We start from the raw sequence: 22326 nt of genomic DNA, 5'->3' as shown, positions 1-22326 counted from the left end.
TTTCTGCACTATAAGAGGGAGAAGCTAATGGCAAATGCACCTTGATTTAATCTAACTGAGCTAATTCTGGTCATCTTCAGGGGATCTCAAATTCCTATACAGCAGGATCTTACCTCATTCATATTTAAATTGCAACTCATCTCTTTTCAAATCTTTTTCCATTTTACAAGATTAAAATACATATCCTTGTAATAGGTGGCATGTGAACCAGTGTGCAAACCCTATCAATCATACCTAATACGTTTCTGCATTTAGAAAATCATAGATGAACATTTGAAATGCATAATACTGCTAAATGATGTATAACATAAGATTACTCTTCTGATGAATCTGGGTTAGAAGATCTTCTCAAGGGAGACAATTTACTAAAAATGAACCCTCAGATTTTACAATTGGATGATTAATATTTTTTTGATAATCAATTTAGGTTTTCTCTTTTATTTTGTATGAATAACCTCTTTTGTACATTTATTTTGTCTTCCTTAAACATGTATTGATCAAAGATGTTTTATGAAGACGCTGATTATAGCAAGAAATATAATAAAAAGCTATTTTCTAAGAATGTGTGCATATTATGTAACATACTGCCATTATTTTCAGTTTCTGTTTTACTAACTACTAAAAGTATACCTTTCCTAGGACTCTTAAAATTATTTTCCCAACCAAAACAATTTTGCACTACTTTCATATATTTGCTGTACGGCACAATCGTGTTGACACACCGGTTCTTGCCAGATCACCAAAGTTAAGCAATGTTGAGCCTGGCATTACCAGATTGGTGACCATTTGGGAAGGCTAGGCACTATATATACCTTATGGGAAAGTTGGGCGTGGGGCCAGCACCCTCACCCTAAAATAAAACTCCTCGCTACAAAAGCATCTACAAAGTTGTGGATGGCCTATGCCCCTCCAGGGGCTCAAGGCTATGTAGTTTTGATGTATGCATTTTCTTTATAATCATTTCAAATTAAAATATCAGTTCTTGTCTAAAATTCCCTCTATATTGAAAGAAAAATCTGTATGATGTATGCACCTATGACAAAACGAAAATATCATATTAAAAAATTATACAAATTTATTAAATAGTTTTATTTTTTATAAAGAAAATCATTTTAAGTGATTAATGAGAATTCGTAGACATTACAAGATAGTAAGTATGAATTATTGTGGGGTTATCTTCCTTGATTATTTTTTTTTTATAAATGGCAAGCAAGAGAGTCATATTTTGGATCCTCATGAAATCTGATTTTTTTTTTTAAATTTAAAAATAAAACTACAAATTATGTGATTTTTAGAAATATGATATTTTTGTTTCATCATAGAGATTTTTCTTTATTTTGTTTTTTAATGTAGTGGAAATTCTGAAGATGAACTAAAACATCTATTTTAATACTTATTCAGTAAATTGATGAAAAAAAATGATTTTAGACCATTTATTAATATTATTTAGATTATTCAGACTATGGTTCTCATCTTAGGTGCCATTTTCACAGCATTTTGGATGATATAACTTCCAACCTTCTTCAGGTGTATCTAGCTGAACTCCAGAATCTGTACAGAATTTCAAACAGAACCCTTTATTTAATCCACATTCCATCAGCCATGACTGCGTCGAAGTTTTAAATAATTTGCAATTATGTTAATGGTATCACCCGCACTAAGGATTAAACCTTCAAAAGAGTGTCACAACTAAATTTTATCTAGTTCTTTATCCGTTATACCACAGGTCCTTGTGGACAATTCTAGTACGAATCCTGGGAACCTTAAAACTATTCTTGTTTTTTTTCTTGCTACGTATCACTATAGATCACTACTTACAATTACTTAAGACTTCTAGATAGTTATGGCTGATGGAACGAAAGCATGCTACCCCATGGATTAAATAAAGGGATCTATATTTGAAATTTCATCCAGATTTCCGAGTTCAATAGAAAAATTCTCTGAGTTCAAGAAGATACACCTGGAGAGGATGGGAGATTACATCAGTCAAAACGTGAGAATGACACTTAAGATGAGAAGAGTAGGTCAAATAATCCCTACTTCAAAAATTCAGAAACATTTATCCGTATATTAATGCTTTCTTTATCCTTGCATATCATTCTGGTCTCACTGGATCCATTTCTTGCCATGTTTTTTTAAATTATTTCTGAGACCCTTTAATGGCATAGCAACAGGTTTCTTGAATTTCATTGATGAACCAATCCCTTGCTTCAAAATATGTAAATATAGCAGACGAATGGATCAGAATGCTAGTTAAGAGTAGGATAGACAAAAGATGACCATTGATCCTCTCCCCACATTTTGAGGATTTTGTGCCAAGTTTGTTAAAATTGTATCACTATTGTTTTAGCAAATAAATAATTCAAAGCATAGTATTTGTTCAATTTAAAATATCTTTTTAGGTAATTATTCAGTAAAATACATGAACAAAAATGCTTATAAAATTATTAACACTTTATTATTTACCTTTTCACGGAGCCAGAGTCGGAACTCATTTTGTTTGTAAAGAAAGTCATCCATAGAGATGATACCTGCAACAGATAAAATAAAGAATAAACTTTCAACATAAACTAAATTTATAGTGAATATTTTTTAAAGTATTCAAATTTGCTTTTAGAAAACAAAGTTTGCCTAACTGACAAGCAAACCTTTTTTTATGGAAATCGCTCCAGACAAAGCATGAAGCCATTTGATGTAAGAAGCTAAAGAAAAAATACCACTTCAAAGTCAAACCCTAGCTGATTGATAAGTGTTATATAGATAGCAAAACAGCAATTCTTCTCCTTTGTCAGAAACATCTCATGGAATATAAGGACTAAAAAAGAAAATAAGGGAAGCAAGAGTTATGAAACTGTCAAAAGTAAGGTGCACTTTCTATTCACTTTAAGTTAGAAGTCAGTCAACCATTTATACAAGAATCGAGAAAGGAGTTCAGAGATTTTTCAGCTGATTTTCAAACATTTCTATGGTGAAGGTCAGGAATTAGAAATTTTTGCAGACAAAAATTTTGTCAGAGTAAATTTTAAAAACACTTCCACTCAAAATATTATTGCTGTGGAAAGCTTATTTGCTCGATTATCTATTTTAACATTCGTTTTACATGCTGGCATATGTTGGACAGCTTTTAGGAATTGATTTCCAAACTAATCTATTCTTGGTTAAGTCTTTATTTCTTTCTCGAATCCACTCTTTAACAAAATTCTCTCCTTATATGCTGCAAGAAGTGGATTCAATCTCAGTGACTTCCAAATATCATGTCAATCTTCACCGGCAGTTTTTAAAAACTCTTTTTACAAAGCACAATTATTCACCAGCTTTCTTTAATTATTACCCATTTCCTCAAATATCTGTTTATCAAATAATTTTAGTGGTAGATATGATAACCTTACCAACAGGAGAGCTGAACAAAAAGGGGGGGGGCTGCAGTAACTGATACAATCAATTTCATTTTTGGTGTGGATAATTTCAATAATTTCCAATTAGAAAGATAAAACAAAATGATATAACTTACTGTATTCAATTTTTTCAGCATATCTGACTTCAGGCTGGGAATCTTTCTTCATTCTTTTTACAGGTTTTTTTCCTTTTAATGTTTCAAACACAATGTCATCTTCAAAACAAAAAAAAAAGAGAAAGAAGTAAAATACATGCATCCACGTATAACTAAATAAATAATGAAAACAATTTCCAACAATATGTTGTGCATAACAATACTTTGAATGCGACACTTGTGTTTGCAAAGGTGATACCATTATCAAATGAAATAGTTAACATTTGCAAAAAGAAAAATGAAATTTGGACAGAATTTGAGTCAGTGCTCTGTAGATAAATTAACATTTTTATTTGATAAAGCAATGTTATACATGCACATATAGATTATTTAAATTTAGACAAAAATTGGGTTAATAGCTCAATAGTATATAAATTAATAGAGCTCAAAATATATCTCTTCTCTATATTGATAAAATAGAGATGATTATTCCACTCTACAAAAAGACATTATAGAGTTACAAACAGAGATGCCACGCATAAATCTGATATGGTCACACTAGCTGCCAATACCTGATGAATGTTTTTCAAGCAATTATTATTTGATTTCATTTATTTTCCTAATATCCTAAATTATATTCAGCCAAAATAATTCTAAAAAGTCATATTTTGAAAAGGTAGGAGGTGATTTATCCCTGTGTATCTATTCTCACTCCCAGGTGAGACGGGGAACTTTGCTACATTAGCTTCAGGATCACACCATTAGAATTTATCTTTTCCTTCCATACTTTTAACGTTTACCCATTACGTCTATCATGTGTAAATACTAACTACTCCCTTAAACTATTATTATTCTGTGCAATTTTATTGGCTGCCCCAGATTTATACCAAATTATGGGAATATCTTTTTTTAATGTTTACCCACACTGTTCGACAACAAAACAGCATGATGTCAGTCAATGCTTTGTCTAATTAACACATTCGCTTATATAAAATTCTAATACATTTCACATATATATCATTTAGTATTTACATACTGAACATTTTTTGAAGATTTTACTCAAACTAACACTAAACAACCATCAAACTATCTATCTGTCTATTCAACCTCTTTATTTGCTTCCTATAATGATAGTGAATAAATCTACTATTCCTAAATACATTCTAAAAAAAAACAAAAAACAAATGCTGTATGCTGCTTTGAGTTCTTCGACGCCTAATTTGCTTCGTCACCATTACTGCTAAATTCCCTTCATCATCGGCCACATCTTAAATGCATAAATGCTTTTACTTTCTGTGTCTTTTAGTTCACATATAAATATTAAATACTGGGTACATTGATTATATTTCAGAGCCAAGCGATAAACTTCAGTCGATATCTTCTACTTCTAACAATATCAAATAATCGCAAATACATTATTTCTTTCTTCTTTCAAGACTTTTATAACATCAGTATTTTAAATCTAAACAACTTTAGATGCCAGCACTGACACAAACAACTTTTATCTCCTTGGATACATTTTCCCCTATTTTAAAGCATTCCCTTACTTAAAAATAAAAGTTATGTCGAGTTATAAAGAAAAAAAATATTAAGATCTGATTACAATCAGTCAAACTTCGATAAATAAATGCCATACATCATATGAAATTATATTTTTCAACAAGTACTTTATTTACCGAGCAACTTTTGAGATTCAGCTATGAATCTTTTGATGTCACCATTTTTTATTTCATTCTGAAGTCGTAGGCTTTAGATTAATTTTATGAAAAAATTAGACATTTGAAGCACAAACTTATTTGAATAGGTAGAAGAATAAATTAGCTTGGCTTTGATAACATTTATTTGTTGTTGTTTTTTTCACGGGTTTTGGTTTGTTGCTTATTCTAATAAATACCCATTATATTTGACAATCTTCAGGATTTTAATAAATCATCTTAACATACATTTTAATGCCAACAATTACAGTCATTAAGTTATGGTGAGAGGACATAGACAATGGCTTCCTTTTACTCCATTCTTAATTTAATAAAACATTCCTTATTTCGGTTACATAAATTTTAACTTTGGTACATCAATATTTATTCATGATAATTATAAGGCAATTTAAAATAAATATATAAATAGATCAACTCTACTTTTAGTTTTGTACATATTGCAGATTTTTCTATATTTTATACAGTCACCATTATTTATTATTGATACTTTAAAAAACTTTAACATAAACAAGTCTTATATGAGTCACCTAAATTTTTACTTTAGTGCATATTATGATTGCATATTTTGCTTCACCTTATACAATCACCACCATTCAAAAGAATTGGTGGGCGCATTACAGTCATAATTGGAATAAATTGATGGTTACATTACTGTCATGGTTGACATAAAATGGCGGTCACATTGCAGTCATAAATTGAAATAAAATTTTGATTTCATTAGTCATAATCAAACCTAAATATCCAATAAATGTCATAAAGCGTGCAAAAATATTATGTTATACAATCTTGACTATGAATCTATTGAAAGCACCATTTCTTATTTCGTTCTAACATGAAGAAATTTACTTTATTCTTTGTAAATAAATTAAAACACAAAATTTTATTCAAGTAAGTTTCTAGTAACGTTTTTTGTTGTTTTCTGAAAATGACGATTACATTTTTATTGTCTGGAATTTTAATCAATCATCTTAGAATAAAAAATTCCACAACAATTACAACTTTCATGTTATAGTGAAGGAGCATAGACGCTGACTTCTTTTCAGTTCATTCTTAAACTATTAAAACATTTCTGATTTCGGCCATCGTCGGGTTACTTTGTTACATCACTATTTATTTATGATACTTATAAGGCAGTTCAAAATAAATATAAAAAATTGGTACTTATGTGGAATATGGATTATGTTATTGTCAGAATTTTCTGGGCAGTTTACATAAAATGCTGAAATGCTAAGCCAATGAAATTGCAGTCTTGAAATCATTGTCTTTTAAAAAAAACATTTTCTATCATTGGCTTATTAGAACAAAAAAGGGTACTAGTGCATCCGTTGAACCAGGCGTAGCTCAGCGTTCGTTCAGCTTTTCCTGGAACATAATGTCAACAGCTTGGGTTTAACTAATGTCTGACATAACATGGCGATCAGCCAATTACAACTCTGCATGCTTAGTTTCAACTCGACGAGTGTACGCATCCCAAGCAGCAGACAAGAAATTGGATAAATATTGGAAGAGGAAAAAAATCAACAACAAAATAAGTCACTATTTCTTGCATGCAAGTCAGGAAGAGAAGAGCAAAACGTCAATTTGACTTGGGCCAAACAACATCTACAGACATTGGATGCCGTTATTGACTTTTGTCAATAGCGGAAACTACTGGTAAAAAAAATACAATGTGCAACATGTGACCACAAGTGCAGTTTAGCAAAAAGAAGCATTACCGACAGCTGTGGAGATGTGCGAATGTGAAGTGTTGACAGTGGGCAGCAATCCGGACTGAGATCTTCTTCACTGAATCTTAAAAAAAAAAAAAAAAAAAAACTAACCTACCCACTTTTGTTTTAACTTTTTTACCAAAAAATATTTTTAAAAAAATATGTGAAAACAAAAAAAAACAAAAAAATGACCCTAACTCCAACTATAACCCGAATACCCTTAAAAAGTAAGTGGGACTTTTAAAAAAAATGGAAGTTTGTTCCACCTTCATAAGCAAAAAAATAAAAATAAATAAAAAAAATAAAAAAACTTGAAAACAAACAAAAGTTTCTTTCCAATTTTCCCTCTTAAAAAAAATTCAATGATCACATGTTAAAAAAAACAAACTTGTTTAACAAAATCTTGTTCCTTTGGACCTTTTCTTGAAAAAATTATTTGACAAAAAAAGCACTTACAACCTTTTCTTAAAAAAATTATTTGACAAAAAAAGCACTTACAACCTTTTCTTGAAAAAATTATTTGACAAAAAAAGCACTTACAACCTTTTCTTAAAAAAATTATTTGACAAAAAAAGCACTTACAACCTTTTCTTAAAAAAATTATTTGACAAAAAAAGCACTTACAATCTTTTCTTAAAAAAATTATTTGACAAAAAAAACACTTACAACCTTTTCTTAAAAAAATTATTTGACAAAAAAAGCACTTACAACCTTTTCTTAAAAAAATTATTTGACAAAAAAAGCACTTACAACCTTTTCTTGAAAAAATTATTTGACAAAAAAAGCACTTACAACCTTTTCTTGAAAAAATTATTTGACAAAAAAAGCACTTACAACCTTTTCTTGAAAAAATTATTTGACAAAAAAAACACTTACAACCTTTTCTTGAAAAAATTATTTGACAAAAAAAGCACTTACAACCTTTTCTTTACATAGTTGATAAAAATTAAAAATTACGATAGATTTTTCTGGTTTTTTTTATGTTTCTACATTTAACATTTTGCTATTTTCTTTAGCATTGTTATAATTTCATTGGCAATGCTTGGCATAATCTGGCTGCTAATGTCATACTCTGGGAAAAGCCGAGCGAACACTGAGTTATGTCTGGTTCAAAGGATGCACTATAAATATTTATTTTGATTTGAAAAAGTCACAAAACAGTTTTAAAAAATCATTAACAAAACAGTGAAAAAATATTTGTTTGTTATTAGTTGTTTGTTATCAAAACAAAATTAATATTTATGCAACTTAATTTTTAATGAGCGTTTTTGTTTTTTTTTTTATTTAAAATTTAATTTTCTTAGTTTCATAATGATTGCCCTTTAATCGTTCATTGTAGTTTTGTCATAACAACAAAAAGAATATTGCTTTCATTTTTTTATTAAATTATTTTCTCAATTTTTAACATTCGCGCAAAAAAATGACAAAACTTTCATTTGGCACTTTCCAGCATTTTACATAAATTATCTGGAAAATTCAAATGACAGCATGGTCCTTATTCTGCCTAAGTACTATTACCAATAATTTCTGCTTTGGTTGCCTGTATTGTCATTTTTGTACATATCGCAGATTTTATTGGTAATTAAAAATAAACTTTACTGTAAAAAATATTTCAGATACTTAAACTTTTAATTTAATACATATACTATTTTATGTTACATATTTTCCTTCACTTCATATAATCACCACCATTCATTATTTTTTTTACATATAAAAAAAATAAAAATCTGATTACAGGCAACTAAATTTTTACTTTTGTAGATATTAACATTTTTTTCTTAATATTCATGTAGAGAGTTGTGCAGAAAGGATAACTGAAGACATACCATATTCTTGCCCTTATCCATTTCAAAATGTTGCAAAATGCAAACCACATCACGCTGCAACTCCAGAGAAATAGGTTGCTCTTGGTTTTGTTTGTTTATTGCAATTAATCGAGATTTAGTCTCCCACCATCTAAAAATGGCAGCCAAATAATTTCATTTTGGCAGGTTGTTCGTGGCAGCACTTAAGTGAATACAACTGCTAAAGACTATGACTACTAGTGAACATGGATAGTGTGATCACTAGTGTTCAAGGCCGGCAGTGGACACACGTTACACAACAGCCACGGGTGGGCATAAAAAGAGCCACCAGTAGACATAATCTTTATGTGCAACTATGTTTCAGCATTTCACTATCACAACAAAAATCGAAACAACAAAATGATTATATGGTTAAGAATAACTTCCTGCTTATATGCTTATGTTTGTTCCAGCCAGATAATCATATTTTCATCTGTTTTCAAATATTCTGTTAAAACAATTCCGTCGATAACTTTTGTTAATTTTTATTAAGATTACATACTCTGATTAATAGGTACCTAACAAACTATTCATTTTTTCAGCTTCCAAGTTTTTAATAAATAATATCTGTGAGCTGAAACGTTTCTCCACAGTCAGTATCTTATCTCACTTATATACAATAATGCACCAGATAATCAGTTTAATTTATTCGCAAGAAGAGGTGCTTTCATAGAATCTGTTCTAATTTGTGCCATCTTTCCACCAGCCAATTATTAGCATGACCCGTGTACCATGGTTTATGCTAGTAATTTAACAAATGTTTCAAATTTGTTTTCAAAAATTATCTGTACAATTATTTTTGCTCATAACATGTTGTTTTATTTTTTTTCTAATTTGATGGGAAAAATTCACTGAAGAAGTCTTTTCGAAATATTTTGCATTTTTTGTCCAAAAAACGATTGTATGAATAAAAATTTTTCTACAGCAAACCAAAAATACTAGGGTCCATGACCACTAATTCCTCTGCCAGTTCAAACCTGAAATTAGAACATATATCAAGCAACTTGAAAGAATCAAAGATATGCAGAGGAGATTACTAGAGTAAAAAGTAAATCTATTTTCGTTAAAGTTCAAACTCCAAAACTACCTTCAAATGCTGTGTGTTAAACCATTGCCACAGAGAACGAAATCAGCACCAATCAATAATAGAAATTAACCAGATTCTGTCATCGCTTTATTGAACCATCCATTGTATACAAGCACAAACAAATATAAAAGATAACAAGCAAGAGTTTTAGTGTATATATATATATATATATATATATATATATATATATATTGTTTTTATGTTTATCTATAGTTCTATTTCTTAAAAAAAAGAAAGAAATGTTCTCTAAATCATGGGTTATAGCTTAAATACATACAATTTCAATGCAAAATTGGAAAAAACATAAAATTTTACATGAGAATGCCAAGTTCTTTGGAAATTACAAGAAAAGTAAGAATTAACGTTTCCTTTCATCTGCAGCAAAATATTAGGGTGCATTGTACATAAAATATGGCAAGTGTTTTCACATAAAATAAAAAAAAAAATAAAAAAAATAAAACAAACTTACCAGCTGAAGTTTCACTTTCAGATTCAGAACCATAACTGCTTTCGTTATCTGAAAAGCTTTTGTTTTTCTTGTCCGTAACACCAAGAACACAAGATGTTAGGGACCACAATGAGGCCGAACTGAAAAAGAAAAAAAAGGTTTTTTATGTTAAATATTTGAGAATTAAGTATTTAAAATAAATAAAAAAAACATAAATTTATTAACTAGCTGTCCCTATCCAACGTTGTCCAAGAATCTTTTGGTTGATTACAAGATTCTTTAAAAAATAAAAGTTTTGTTTGTACTGTTGGAATATTTCACCTTGATTAAAATATCATGTCTACCAGCAATTAAAATGTTGAATGTAAGTTACCATTTTATTTGATAATTCTTTTGAATTATTAATTAATTGTAAATGTCACTTCATAAATATGAACATAATTAACTGACACATATGAATTTGTAAGAGTATAATATCCAAATTTGAATACCGATTATTAGTGTTGGGACGATTCCTGAATTTTTTCCGATTCCGATACCGATTTCCGTGGAATTGTTGTTTTGAAATATACCATCATATAATCGAAAGTTTTGTGTAGTGAAAAAATTTGGTAAAGTGAAAAAGTGGAAATACAATTAAAGGAATTTTGAAAACGACTTGATTTTTTTCGTAAAATTTCTTTCATTGAAGTCAAAACAAATATTTTAACTATGAATTAAACATGTACCATGAAATTAATAACAATCAATTTCAGAAGTTATTTTATATATTAAAAAATATAAAGAAAAAGTGAGTCATGATTAATTCAACAAAAATACAATAACATCAAATTTCAAGGGGAATAACATATTTTTATCTTTTGATATTCATTTTTTTGTTTTATTTTCTCTTTATCTTCGATAACTCTTTAAAATCTAACATTTTTTTTTGCAGCTTCAATCACTAACTGATTTTTATCCCACTTTCTAGAATATTCTTATTTCTAAATGAAATTTAAAAATAGCTAAATCTTTGATTAAATTTTTAGCTTTTTATATTCAGTCATCTCAAATTATTCCTATTTACTTGACTTTTAAAAAATATTTTTAACAATAATAATGTTATTTTTTAAATCTACATAAATTGGTTTGGTAAATGTTACGCTATAACAGAACACCAACAACTCTAATTTGTTTTTATAAAGGTATTTGAGATCGCTGACAACGAATCTGATAATAAAACCTGCCCCAAATTTACCATTTGCATGGTATGAATCCCTAGACCTTGGGACTATTTTGTGCCATTTTGCCTTTGTTAGTGTTTTTCTTACATGATACGTTCGTGTGCGAACGGGTGTAGTGAAGTGTCTTACATCGCGTAGAAATCTTTCTAATAAGAAAGTTTAAAAAAAAAAAAAAAACTGTGGTTCATTTTTTTTTGTCTTACATAGTTTTTAATACTTTTTTTAATTGATCAAAAACAAAAGTTTTCACAGGCAAAAACATAAGCAGCAAACACATTTTTATGTTTTTTGTTCTTTTTTTTTTGGTGGTGGTGGTGGTGGTGGTGGGTATTCCATTAACAGGTTCTTCTGCAGTTTAATTAACCGTTTTTCCGTAAGTAACGTGCCGACATTTACCATTTCACAAAAATTCTCTTTACATTAAGGAGGATAGAACCATCACTGTCCCCCTCCCCAATGTAAACCACCACCACTCCCCCTCCCCAATGTAAACCACCACCGCAGTTTAGATGTTTTTTATTGAATCACTTCCTCCCCAATGTAAACAGAATTTTTGTGAAATGGTAAATGTCAGTGTGTTACTTACAGAAAAATGGTTACTTAAACTGCAGAAGCATCTGTTAAACTACAAAAGTCCTATAATTGAATACCCCCACCCCCAACAAAGAACAAAAAACATAAAAATGTTTGGTGGTTTTTGTAAACCGCTCATGAAAACTATTTTTAAATCAAAAAGCATTAAAACTATGTAAGAAAAAAAAAATAAACCAGATTTTTTTTAACTTGATTTGAAATGACCGCTTAAAAATTCCTATGCGATATGATAAGACACACAAACTTATCATGTTTTTCTAAACACTACTGAATGCGGTGAAATGGCACAAAATAGTTCCAAGGTCTAGGGGTTCATACCATGCAAACAGTAAATTTGCAGCGGGTTTGATTATCAGATTTGTTGTCAGTGACCTCCAATACCCCTAAAAAATAAAATTAGAGTGGTCGGTGTTCTGTTGTAGCATAAGGTAACAATTACCATTAGTTTATTTCTATATTTATTTTTATTATATAATTGCATATTTTTGTTATATAATTATATATTTTTATTATATAATTATATACTTATCGTCCTTTAATGTTTATTCTTATTTAATGTCTTAATTTACCTCTTTATTTCTTTATATAAAAAGTAAATTTTTGGTAAAATAAAATACGCATTTTTGGTAATTGTTTATTTATATTGTTAAATAAAAGTCATTTATTGAACTTTCAAAATCGCCTCCGCCTTAATGCTGTTTCTGACAATCTTTTTATTTTTATTTTTTTGTTAGCGCTTGGGAAACATTTACCTATGCTCACATCATGACTGTGATACCAGGCATCGGTGAATGTTGACCAAGCCCCTATAGTCCTTTAGTTGAACGGCTCTGAGTGACTAGTTAAGTTTGCCAAATTAGGGTTCAAAGGATTTTTTTTTTTTAAAGTTAAACTTTTTCCTGTTTTAATAAATTTTTCACATTTCTTTTTGGTTTTTGCTGTGCAAAGAAGTTCCAAAAGAAATGTTTAATTGCTTCATTCACAGGAAATTTTAAGGAAATGTAAATTTCTAAAAGAAAAAAAAAATAAATTTACTTACCGCATTGTTCTATTAAACCTTTTATTGTTTAAATAATTTGACTTTGCTTGTTTTATTTTTTTTTAAATATAAAGGTTGACAAGACATTTGCCCCTCTTGCAGTTTAAGGAAACTAAAATATGAAGAAAAAAATGGGACATAAGTCGTGTTACACCGGTAATAAGAATGCCACTTGAATGAATAGTGAAATTGGCATCATTTTATAAATAAAATGAAATATTGAAATTGACAATATTAGAAAACATTTTTTTTAATTAAATAATTTTTATTAAATAGCGGCATTTTTTAAAAAATTATTTTTAGCAGTTTAGATGCTTTTTATTGAATCACTTCTGCGTAATTTTATAAATAAAATAACAAACAAGTAAAGATAATTAGAACTAATAATAATGAAACCGTATTGAAATTGACAATATTAGAAAACAGATTTTTTTTTACAAACAAATAAAGATAATTAGAAATATTAATGAAACGATATTTAAACTGATAATAGTAAACAGTTAGGTTTTTTTCATATTTTTTTACAACCTGCCCCAGTGTAGTATAAACACTCTCAACCACCCTATGTTAAGAACGGCTTTCAGAATAAATACCACCTAACCTCCCCATGTTAAGAACGGCTTTCGAGGTTAGAAGTCTAAACATGGGGAGGTTGGGGTGTTTATAATATGCTGGAGCATGTTGTAATTTTTTCTTTTTTTTGAGAAACAAATTTCATTTTACGTCATGCATTGCCTGCGGCGTTAATACCTGATCATCAACTTGTTGTTGACTTCTTTGCATTTTCGATTTTTTGAGGATCTAATTAATTTTTTTTAATCTTAAAAGAAAGTAAAATGGTTCACTATAAATAAGCAATCGAATTGTGTTACTTAAATGGCTTTTAAAAAATTCTTTTACAATAATTATTTTTATTATTTTTTCTATACTAATATTTTAATTATTAAATACTTAGTAATTAAATTCTTTTACAATAATTTCAATTTTTAAATTCTATCAATATTTTATAGTAATAACTGGAGATCTAATTATTTTTCTTTAATTTTAAAATAAACTAAAATGTTTCACTTTTAATAGGCAATCGAATTGTGTTACTTAAATATGATTTTAACTTTTTAAAAATTCTTTTACAATAATTATTTTTATATATATTTCAATATCATTTCATTAATATCATTTCTAATCATCTTTATTTGTTTGTCATTTTATTTATAAAATTACGTGGAAGTGATTCAATAAAAAAGATCTAAACTGCTAAAAATCATTTAAAAAAAAAAAAAAATCCTGTATTTAATAAAAAGTCTTTGATAAAAAAGAATATTGTTTTCTAATATTGTCAATTTTAATATTTCATTTTATTTATAAAATGACGCCAATTTCACTATTCAATCAGTGGCATTCTTATTACTGGTGTAACACGACTTATGTCCCATTTTTTTCTTCATATTTTAGTTTCCTTAAACTGCAAGAGGGCCAGATATTTTTTATTCACTAATGAGATTTTTCATTCATTTACTAATGGAAGAATGTCGGTAAAAAAACAAAAAAACAAACTTGCCCAAAGATAAGCTCCCCTCCCTTTTTTTTTAGTCACCAGTTGGAAAAACCACTAATTTTTAACATGATTTACTCGCAACGAGAGCACTATAAAATCTTTTTTCTCTAAGGGTTAAGTATTCATCAACTTTTTCATGGACTTGACGCGTAGTTAAACTGTTTTATACATAAATAAACAATGTTACCTCGCAGCCCCTCAAGTTTCACAACAGTGCAAACAGATAACTAATCATGGGTCTCGAAGTTTTGAAACAGACAGCGCCTATGTATGTGACGGAATAAGAAAACTCATTAAGATAAATAAAGATTAGGTTTAAAGTAGTTAATAAAATTCTTGTATATCATATTGAATATGTTATGAAAAGTTCTATGACGTTTTTATCATAAATTTTTGACAGCATTAATCTCATTTCAAACAAACTTAAAAATATAAGAGAATTGTGATGAAAGAATCGTAAATCTAAGGTATTTTTTAACGATGCAATTCCGATTCCCTCTAAAATACAAAATTTTTACGATTAACGATTCCAATTAATTGTCCCACCACTACTGATTATGTTTTTTGAGTGATGGAGCTTAAATAATAATTTAAAAAACACTACTACACAAGGTGTGTGGCAAGGGGGAATAATAGGTTATCTCTTCTCCTCAAAATATCTAAAAATTGGTTGGAAGAACTTAAATAATCATTTTAAAAAAATAATCTCTTTACTACTGTTGCCTGATGGCCAAACCTAGATGACAATATTTTTGTAGGCTTTATTTGATTATGAAATACTAGCAGGACCCGTGGAAATTTCACGAGATGAGAAATATAATAAATAAATTTTGATAAAGCTGATATTTTTCTGGATAGTGCAAAACTTATTTTTTGGACAGAAAAATCAATAACACACAGCAAATATGAGTTTAACATTTCTATGAAAATAGTGTCCATTGTATTTTAAACACAGAACTGATCTACTCAGAAAGTAATATTGTGCTACATAGTTCAATACAAATATAAAAATAACATTGTAATAGACAATTTTTAATTTACTCCTTCACCCTCAGTATCTTTTTGCAGACAATGTTGCCCTGTTTCTTTTGAATATTCTCCTTTTTACATAACAATTCACTGAATTCTTTCTTCGGTGAAGAATCATTGCAAATGGAAATTAATGAGTTTCTTTCTCACACCATTACAATAATGATATTCGAAACCAAGACTACATCAAAGGGAGGTCATTTTATATTCTTGTCCAGGGTTTTCATATTGGCCTTTTCAAAGTCAAATTTCATGGAGTTGGTCTTTTTTAAAGCATAACCTACAGACTAATTAAAGACGGGACAAGCAGAATATTTTTTAGATGAAGTAGCTCATTTTTATTTCATTCACATATTCTCCTACATAATTTTTTTTTTTACTTATTACTGTTATTGTGCAACATTGACAAATTTGTAGCTTAATTTGTTCAACTTGCAATTTATCCCTTATTTCTTGGCCAATTTGCAAAATATATATATATACTAGCTGTACCGGGCCACGCGTTGCTGTGGCTCTGTTTATCAAAATGTAACACAAAAACAAAAAAGACAAAAATATGTCTTATATTTATGTTGTCAATATTTGTAGATACACAATATTTTGAGGTGTCTCTTTTTCTGTGCAGATGTAGAGATTGTCTTATTTTTCGACTGTAGAACACGCAACATATACTTGTCCATGTGAGAAGCAATCACGTGTAAGTCACACAAATGTAAAAATTGTCCCTGAATCTTGTTAATGGTTATTGCAAACGCCAAGCGAATTGTCAAGTGCACTATTTTAAGTTTAAATGGCATATACGTTTAAATCATTCAATGCACATCCACCGACCGTTCTTCCTTAGAGTGACAGAGGGGAAACATGAGAATTTAATTTTACTATAAACATGTATTAACACACACTGGAAAATCTCGTATAGTAAAAAAATTTAGCCAATTTTCTTTTTATATGTAAGTATATTGTTTTATCAAAAATAAATCGATGGAAAAATTGAAAAGAAAACTGTTTAAAGAATAAACCAACAAAGTGGGAGAACAATGATAATTGTCACGCATTGGAATACGCTGGGAACGGCGAGAGACCAATGGGCGCAATAATAGAAAAAAAATAAGACAAAAAATGACGAAAAGAGGTGAATGGGAGGGGATGGAATATCTTGTCTCAGGACATCGGTAAAATATATACAGGACAGCAGGACACATGAAATAACAAGATAAACGCAAAATGAAATTTTATAAATTTTATTTAAGGATTAACATTAGCTAAAGAATAGGGGTTGAGAAAATAAAATAAAATAAAAACATATAGAATAACAGCAAAAAAATGAAGGACCTTTTGGGAAGGGAATTCTGTTCTCTTCTTATGTAATTAATGGAGTAGAGTAGAAAGCATCGTCCATATTTTATAAAGCAAAGAAAATGTCCATTACATCATGTTCAATGTTCAGCGTGGACGGATGAGGGTAAAGGAGAGAGAGAGAGAAAATAGCAAAAAGGTAGCTTACTGTTCGCCGATACGCGCGTTTGGTATATTGTCTTGTTTTGTTCGTTCCTCATTTCAGCCGTAATTCTTCTTTCGTGTTGCTATCACATAAGTAAGTACCATCCACAGAAAATTCTCGTAATTTCTATTGTTTGGTGAGAGCCACGCACCATGCGTCAAGCTCCGTCGCTGGTCGGACTCCAAAAGAGGAAGAGGGCTCCAAAAGATCCGTTTCCTGTTCCTCCACTGCGGATGGCAGAGGAGAGGGGAGGGGCCTTATCCCAGGTGTGTTTACTGCGACGTCAGCAAAGGTAAATTGTCATCGTAGTTATTTATAGTTGGGGCTGACCAACCCTTTCTGTTCATGTCTACTCCTTCTCTCTCTCTCTGTACTACCTCACCCTCTTTCTCTCTGTATTTCCCTACTCTCTCTTCTCTCTGTATATCTCATTATTCCCTCATTTTCAAACTTCCTTGCCGACAAGTTAAAAAAAACAAAACAAGCGTAAAATAACAAATACGGATGATGCGTGCTCGACTTTTAAATATTCTATAAAAACTTTAAACTTTCCCTATAATTATATAACACCTCCTTACCAAAAATGAAAAGGATTGCGAGCAATGCTTTTCCAAAAGGGTTGGGGTCTATTGGGTGACTATCTACTCTGCTTTTCACTATTTTTTATACTAAGTGCGGGACAAAGCATCCGCGCAGACATTGTCAGTTCCTTGGATGTGCTGAATATGTAAATTGTATTCTTGCAGGGCTAAGCTTCATCCTATGCAAGAATGTGAGGGGATTATGGTCAGTATACACTAGGGTCGGTTGGCACGAAGATGACACATCGAAATGCCTCAGACTCAAGATCAGGGCTAGCGCTCTTTCTCAACGGTAGAGTAACCCTTCTGGTATACATTGGATTTCTTTGAGAAATATCTGACTGGGTGTTCTATGCCGATGTGATCAGTCTGAAGTAGGACAGAACCGATGCCACAGTCGCTGGCATCAATGGCTAGGCGGAATGGTTGCGAGGAGTCTGGGGCCTTCAAGATGGGGTGGGAATACAGCATGGATTTGATTTGGTTGAAAGACTTTTGGCAGGAGGTCGTCCAGGAAAACTTTGATCCCTTCGACAATAGTTGGGTAAGTGGCAAGGCTATATCAGAGAAATTCCAGCAGAACTTCCGGGAATAGCCAGCCATGCCAAGGAACCGCCTTAGGCTCCTCACGTTATTCGGAGCAGGGAAATCTAAAATACCCTGAATCTTGGCCCCAACAGGGGATATCTTGCCGTTTCCGACTTTATGCCCCAGATATGTCACCTCAGCTTTTCCGAAGTCACTCTTCGCCAAGTGCACGGTGAGGTTAGTCTGTCTAAGACTGTTAAAGACATTTTTCAGGGATATGAGGTGGTTAGCCCAGCTACTCGAGTATATGACTATGTCGTCGATATAAGTCTCGACACCAGGTAAATCTCACAGACACAAATTTATCATTCTCTGGAAGGTCACCTGTGAATTTTTCATCCCAAAGGGCATGACCCGGTATTGGTATAGGCCGTGCGGCATAACGAAGGCTGATACGTCCTTAGCGCGCTGTGTCAGGGGAACACACTAATATCCCTTCAGCAGGTCTAGCTTGGTGATGTGTGTTGCCTCGCCGATCTTGTCTATGCAATCATCCATCCGGGGGTAGGAGTCTGCTTTTGTAATTGCATTTACTTTGCGGTAGTCGGTGCAAAATCGGACAGATCCGTCAGGCTTGTCAACGAGTACACAAGGTGATGACCAACTACTCTGACTGGGTTCGATAATGCCATGTTCGAGCATGTAATCGACTTCCTGTTGCATGATTTTCGCCTAATTGGATTCACATGATACGGGTGTTGTTTGATGGGGATAGTAACTTCTATGTCTACATCATGTTGAATGACATCTGTTTGCTTGGGGACATCGGGGAATAGGTCTGCGTATTCCCGGATAAGGGCGACTATGTCGCTTCCCTTGTTACCGCTCAAGTGCGATACCTTGGAAGTAAGGTTGGCCAAGACTTCAGAGTTAGATAGTCTTGGTAGATGCCCATCTTTCTCTATGGTCAGTGTTTCGGTCGTAGTGTCTCTTCATCTTCCCCTGTGATATGCGAAGATTTTCATGTGCTAGCTTGGTAGTTTCATTAAGTTTGACACATAGTCTAACAGGGACTCGCGGGTTGGACCTTCCTGCAGCCATTCTTCTCTTAGCAGGGCCAAGGGACCGCGTACAGAGTGACCGAAAACCATTTTGAAGGGGCTGAATCCTAAGGATTCCTGCGGAGCATCTCGCGCCGCGAACATCAAGAAGGAGATACCCTCATCCCAATCCCCTTGGTGAACGTGGCAGTAGGCTCGCATCATCGTTTTGAGGGTTGAGTGGAATCTCTCTAAGGCTCCCTGAGATTGGGGATGGTAAGTGCTTGACACTACCGTTTTTATGCCCAGTGTATTCATGGACTGACGAAATGTTTTAAACATGAAATTTGATCCCCGATCAGATTGTATTATTCTTGGCAACCCGAATCTAGAAAAGAAACTGAGGAGGGCTGTCGTGATCTTCCCAGCAGATATATTTCTGAGTGGGATTGCCTCTGGAAACCTGGTGGATGTACACATGATCGTCAGTATATACTGGTTTCCTGGTCTTGTTTTGGGGAGTGGGCCTACGCAATCAGTTATAATGTGACAAAAGAGTTCCGCAAAGGCGGGTATGGGGTGTAAGGGGGCATTAGGTATTGTCTGATTTGGCTTGCCTAACACCTGGCATGTATGGCATGTACGGCAATGCTTGGTTATGTCGTTGCGTATCCCCGGCCAGTAAAAGTGTCGGGCAATCAGCTCATATGTCTTATGGATACCCAGGTGTCCTCCTAGAGGGGTCTTATGAGCTGTCTTTAATATTTCAGCCTTGCGCATCCGTGGTAATACCAATTGATGTATCACGGACCAATCGTCTGATGCAGGTGCATGTGGAGGTCTCCATTGCCTCATCATTATGCCCTTTTTTATTAAGTATCCGGAGGGTACCTTCTCTAGTTCCTACTCAGATAGTGCTTCCCTAAACAATGGGAAAATTTCCTCAACTGCTCGTTATTCCCTACTTATCGGGTTCTGGGGTTGGGGTTGGACGCTATTGACAGGTCCATCTTTGTTAGGTATGTTGCACTCTTCTGTTAATGGGGTCTCTGGTTCTATCTCAGTGTTCAAGAACGATTCAGATAGGTCTATGACATCAACGCTTTCAAGCCTTTCTTTCCTCCACGTATTTTCCTCTGCAGCCTTCTTCATGGCCTGTGCCCAGGTAATTACACACGACGGGAATATGCCTGGGTGTTCCTCTCCTATCCTTTCAGTACTTTCTACCAGGTTCGGCTCGGTCACCACTCTTGGGTGTGATACAATTCTCTCACCGGCTAAGTTGTTGCCGAGCAACATTGTGATGCCCTTCATCGGTAAATTAGCCACAACTCTCACTTCAGCTGGTCCACTTATAATGGATGAATCAAGAGAGATTTGGTGGAGTGGAACGTCGATAAAGTTTCCACCAATTCCCTGGATGATGACAAATTCACCAGTGGCTGTTCTTGACCAAACTGGCATCTCTTTCTCTAAAATTAATGATTGGGTTGCCCCGGTATCTTGCAGAATTTTTATCTGCCGCTGGTTTGGGTGATCACCTACTGAATGTATCAAGCCTTCGGACACAAATGGTCTATACTCCTCTCTGACTTTACTACCGTCATGTTCTGCAGGTAGTGTGCGGGAGGTGACAAATCCTTGTGGCTTATTAGGGGGTCCCTTCATAGAGTTGGCATTCTTCCTGGTTGGGCAGTTTAGTGCGATGTGCCCTGCTTTCCTACAGTATATCTCGTTATTCCCTCACTTTCAAACTTCCTCGCTGACAAGTTAAAGAAAAACAAAACAAGCGTAAAATAACAAATACGGATGATGCGTGCTCGACTTTTAAATATTCTATAAAAACTTTAAACTTTCTCTATAATTATATAACATAATTTAGAATGAAGAAAAAAAAGAAAAAATAATGTACAAATGTTGAAGGATAAGTTTAAAAAAAAATGGAAATAGTTTAGTAAACTGTTGTTTTTTATTCAAAGAAAATATATTGCTTTAATATTTTAAATTTATTCATGAGAATATTCATAAACATTTTAGTGCTTTTTCTTAATTGTTGCGATATTTGGAAATCGAAATATGGATTTTCAACTGAAACCAATATTATCTACTGAATTGTCATATCAGTAATGAATATAGACAAAACTTACGAAAAACGATAAGGGAGAAATTAATGATTAAAGGAAATACTTATAGAAAAAATTATAAATTTTAGCTATTTCCCTTGTGTTTACGTGACAAAATAAACATAGCTGAAATCATTTTTCGTGTTATCATGAACGACTGAAATAATTGTGACATGACAATTAGGTAGATAACATTGTTTATTGTTGAAATTGACAAAAAATGTAAGGAATTATCATGGTTTTAAAATTAAATATCAACTTTTCGGCTGGCTGATTTCATTACAATAAGCAGGAAGCACCCTTTTTATTGGCCGACCAGTACAATGGGCATCCCGTATATATATTTTTGGTACTCTTGCATAATTTGACCCGGATCATCGGGATTTTTCCTCAATTATGGTTTGGGCTTGACCGGCAGTCACCGAGTAAAGTAACAGACAGACATAGACGAATTTCAAAACAAACAAACTGGAAAAAAATAGAAATACAATAAACAAAAAATAACAAAAAACTACTGTTAATTTATTGAATACTAGCAATCGGTGCCCGGCGTTGCCCAGGTGTTTTGAAGTGTATGCTGAGGAAAAAAAAACGGTCAATTTTTTTAAACTTTGACCCCTTTTATGACCTATTAACATTTATTGTTTAGGGATCAAGTAAAGTTAATAAGTTAAATCCATGTCCAAGGAATCTATGTATAAAATATCACGTGTTCAGACCTTAAATTTTAGGAGGAGTTTGGTAGAGTTCTCAAAGGTCTAATTGTTGAACATTAACCACTTAATCGCCAAATTTCTGTCGAAAACCTATCACATCGATG

The 22326-nt window shown here is 32.0% G+C and overlaps 1 protein-coding gene across 2 annotated transcripts in view; it reads right to left on the bottom strand.

The window, feature by feature from the left end:
* Positions 1-22326, bottom strand: part of LOC145296849 (uncharacterized) — a 156770-nt gene that overhangs the window by 17960 nt on the left and 116484 nt on the right. For both annotated transcript variants that reach the window (XM_080142980.1, XM_080142979.1), the window contains exons 2-4: positions 10315-10433; positions 3512-3610; positions 2467-2531 (exon numbers count right to left, since the gene is read on the bottom strand). In XM_080142980.1, the coding sequence (XP_079999106.1) occupies positions 2467-2531; positions 3512-3610; positions 10315-10433 (283 nt within the window). The remainder of the gene's footprint in view (positions 1-2466; positions 2532-3511; positions 3611-10314; positions 10434-22326) is intronic.

Source organism: Euprymna scolopes, chromosome 17 (assembly GCF_053919585.1).
Source record: "Euprymna scolopes isolate OS-2025 chromosome 17, ASM5391958v1, whole genome shotgun sequence".
NCBI classification, from domain to species: Eukaryota; Metazoa; Mollusca; class Cephalopoda; order Sepiida; family Sepiolidae; genus Euprymna; species Euprymna scolopes.
The sequence above is the reverse complement of the archived record's forward strand: the minus strand, read 5'-3'. Positions and strand labels throughout refer to the sequence as shown.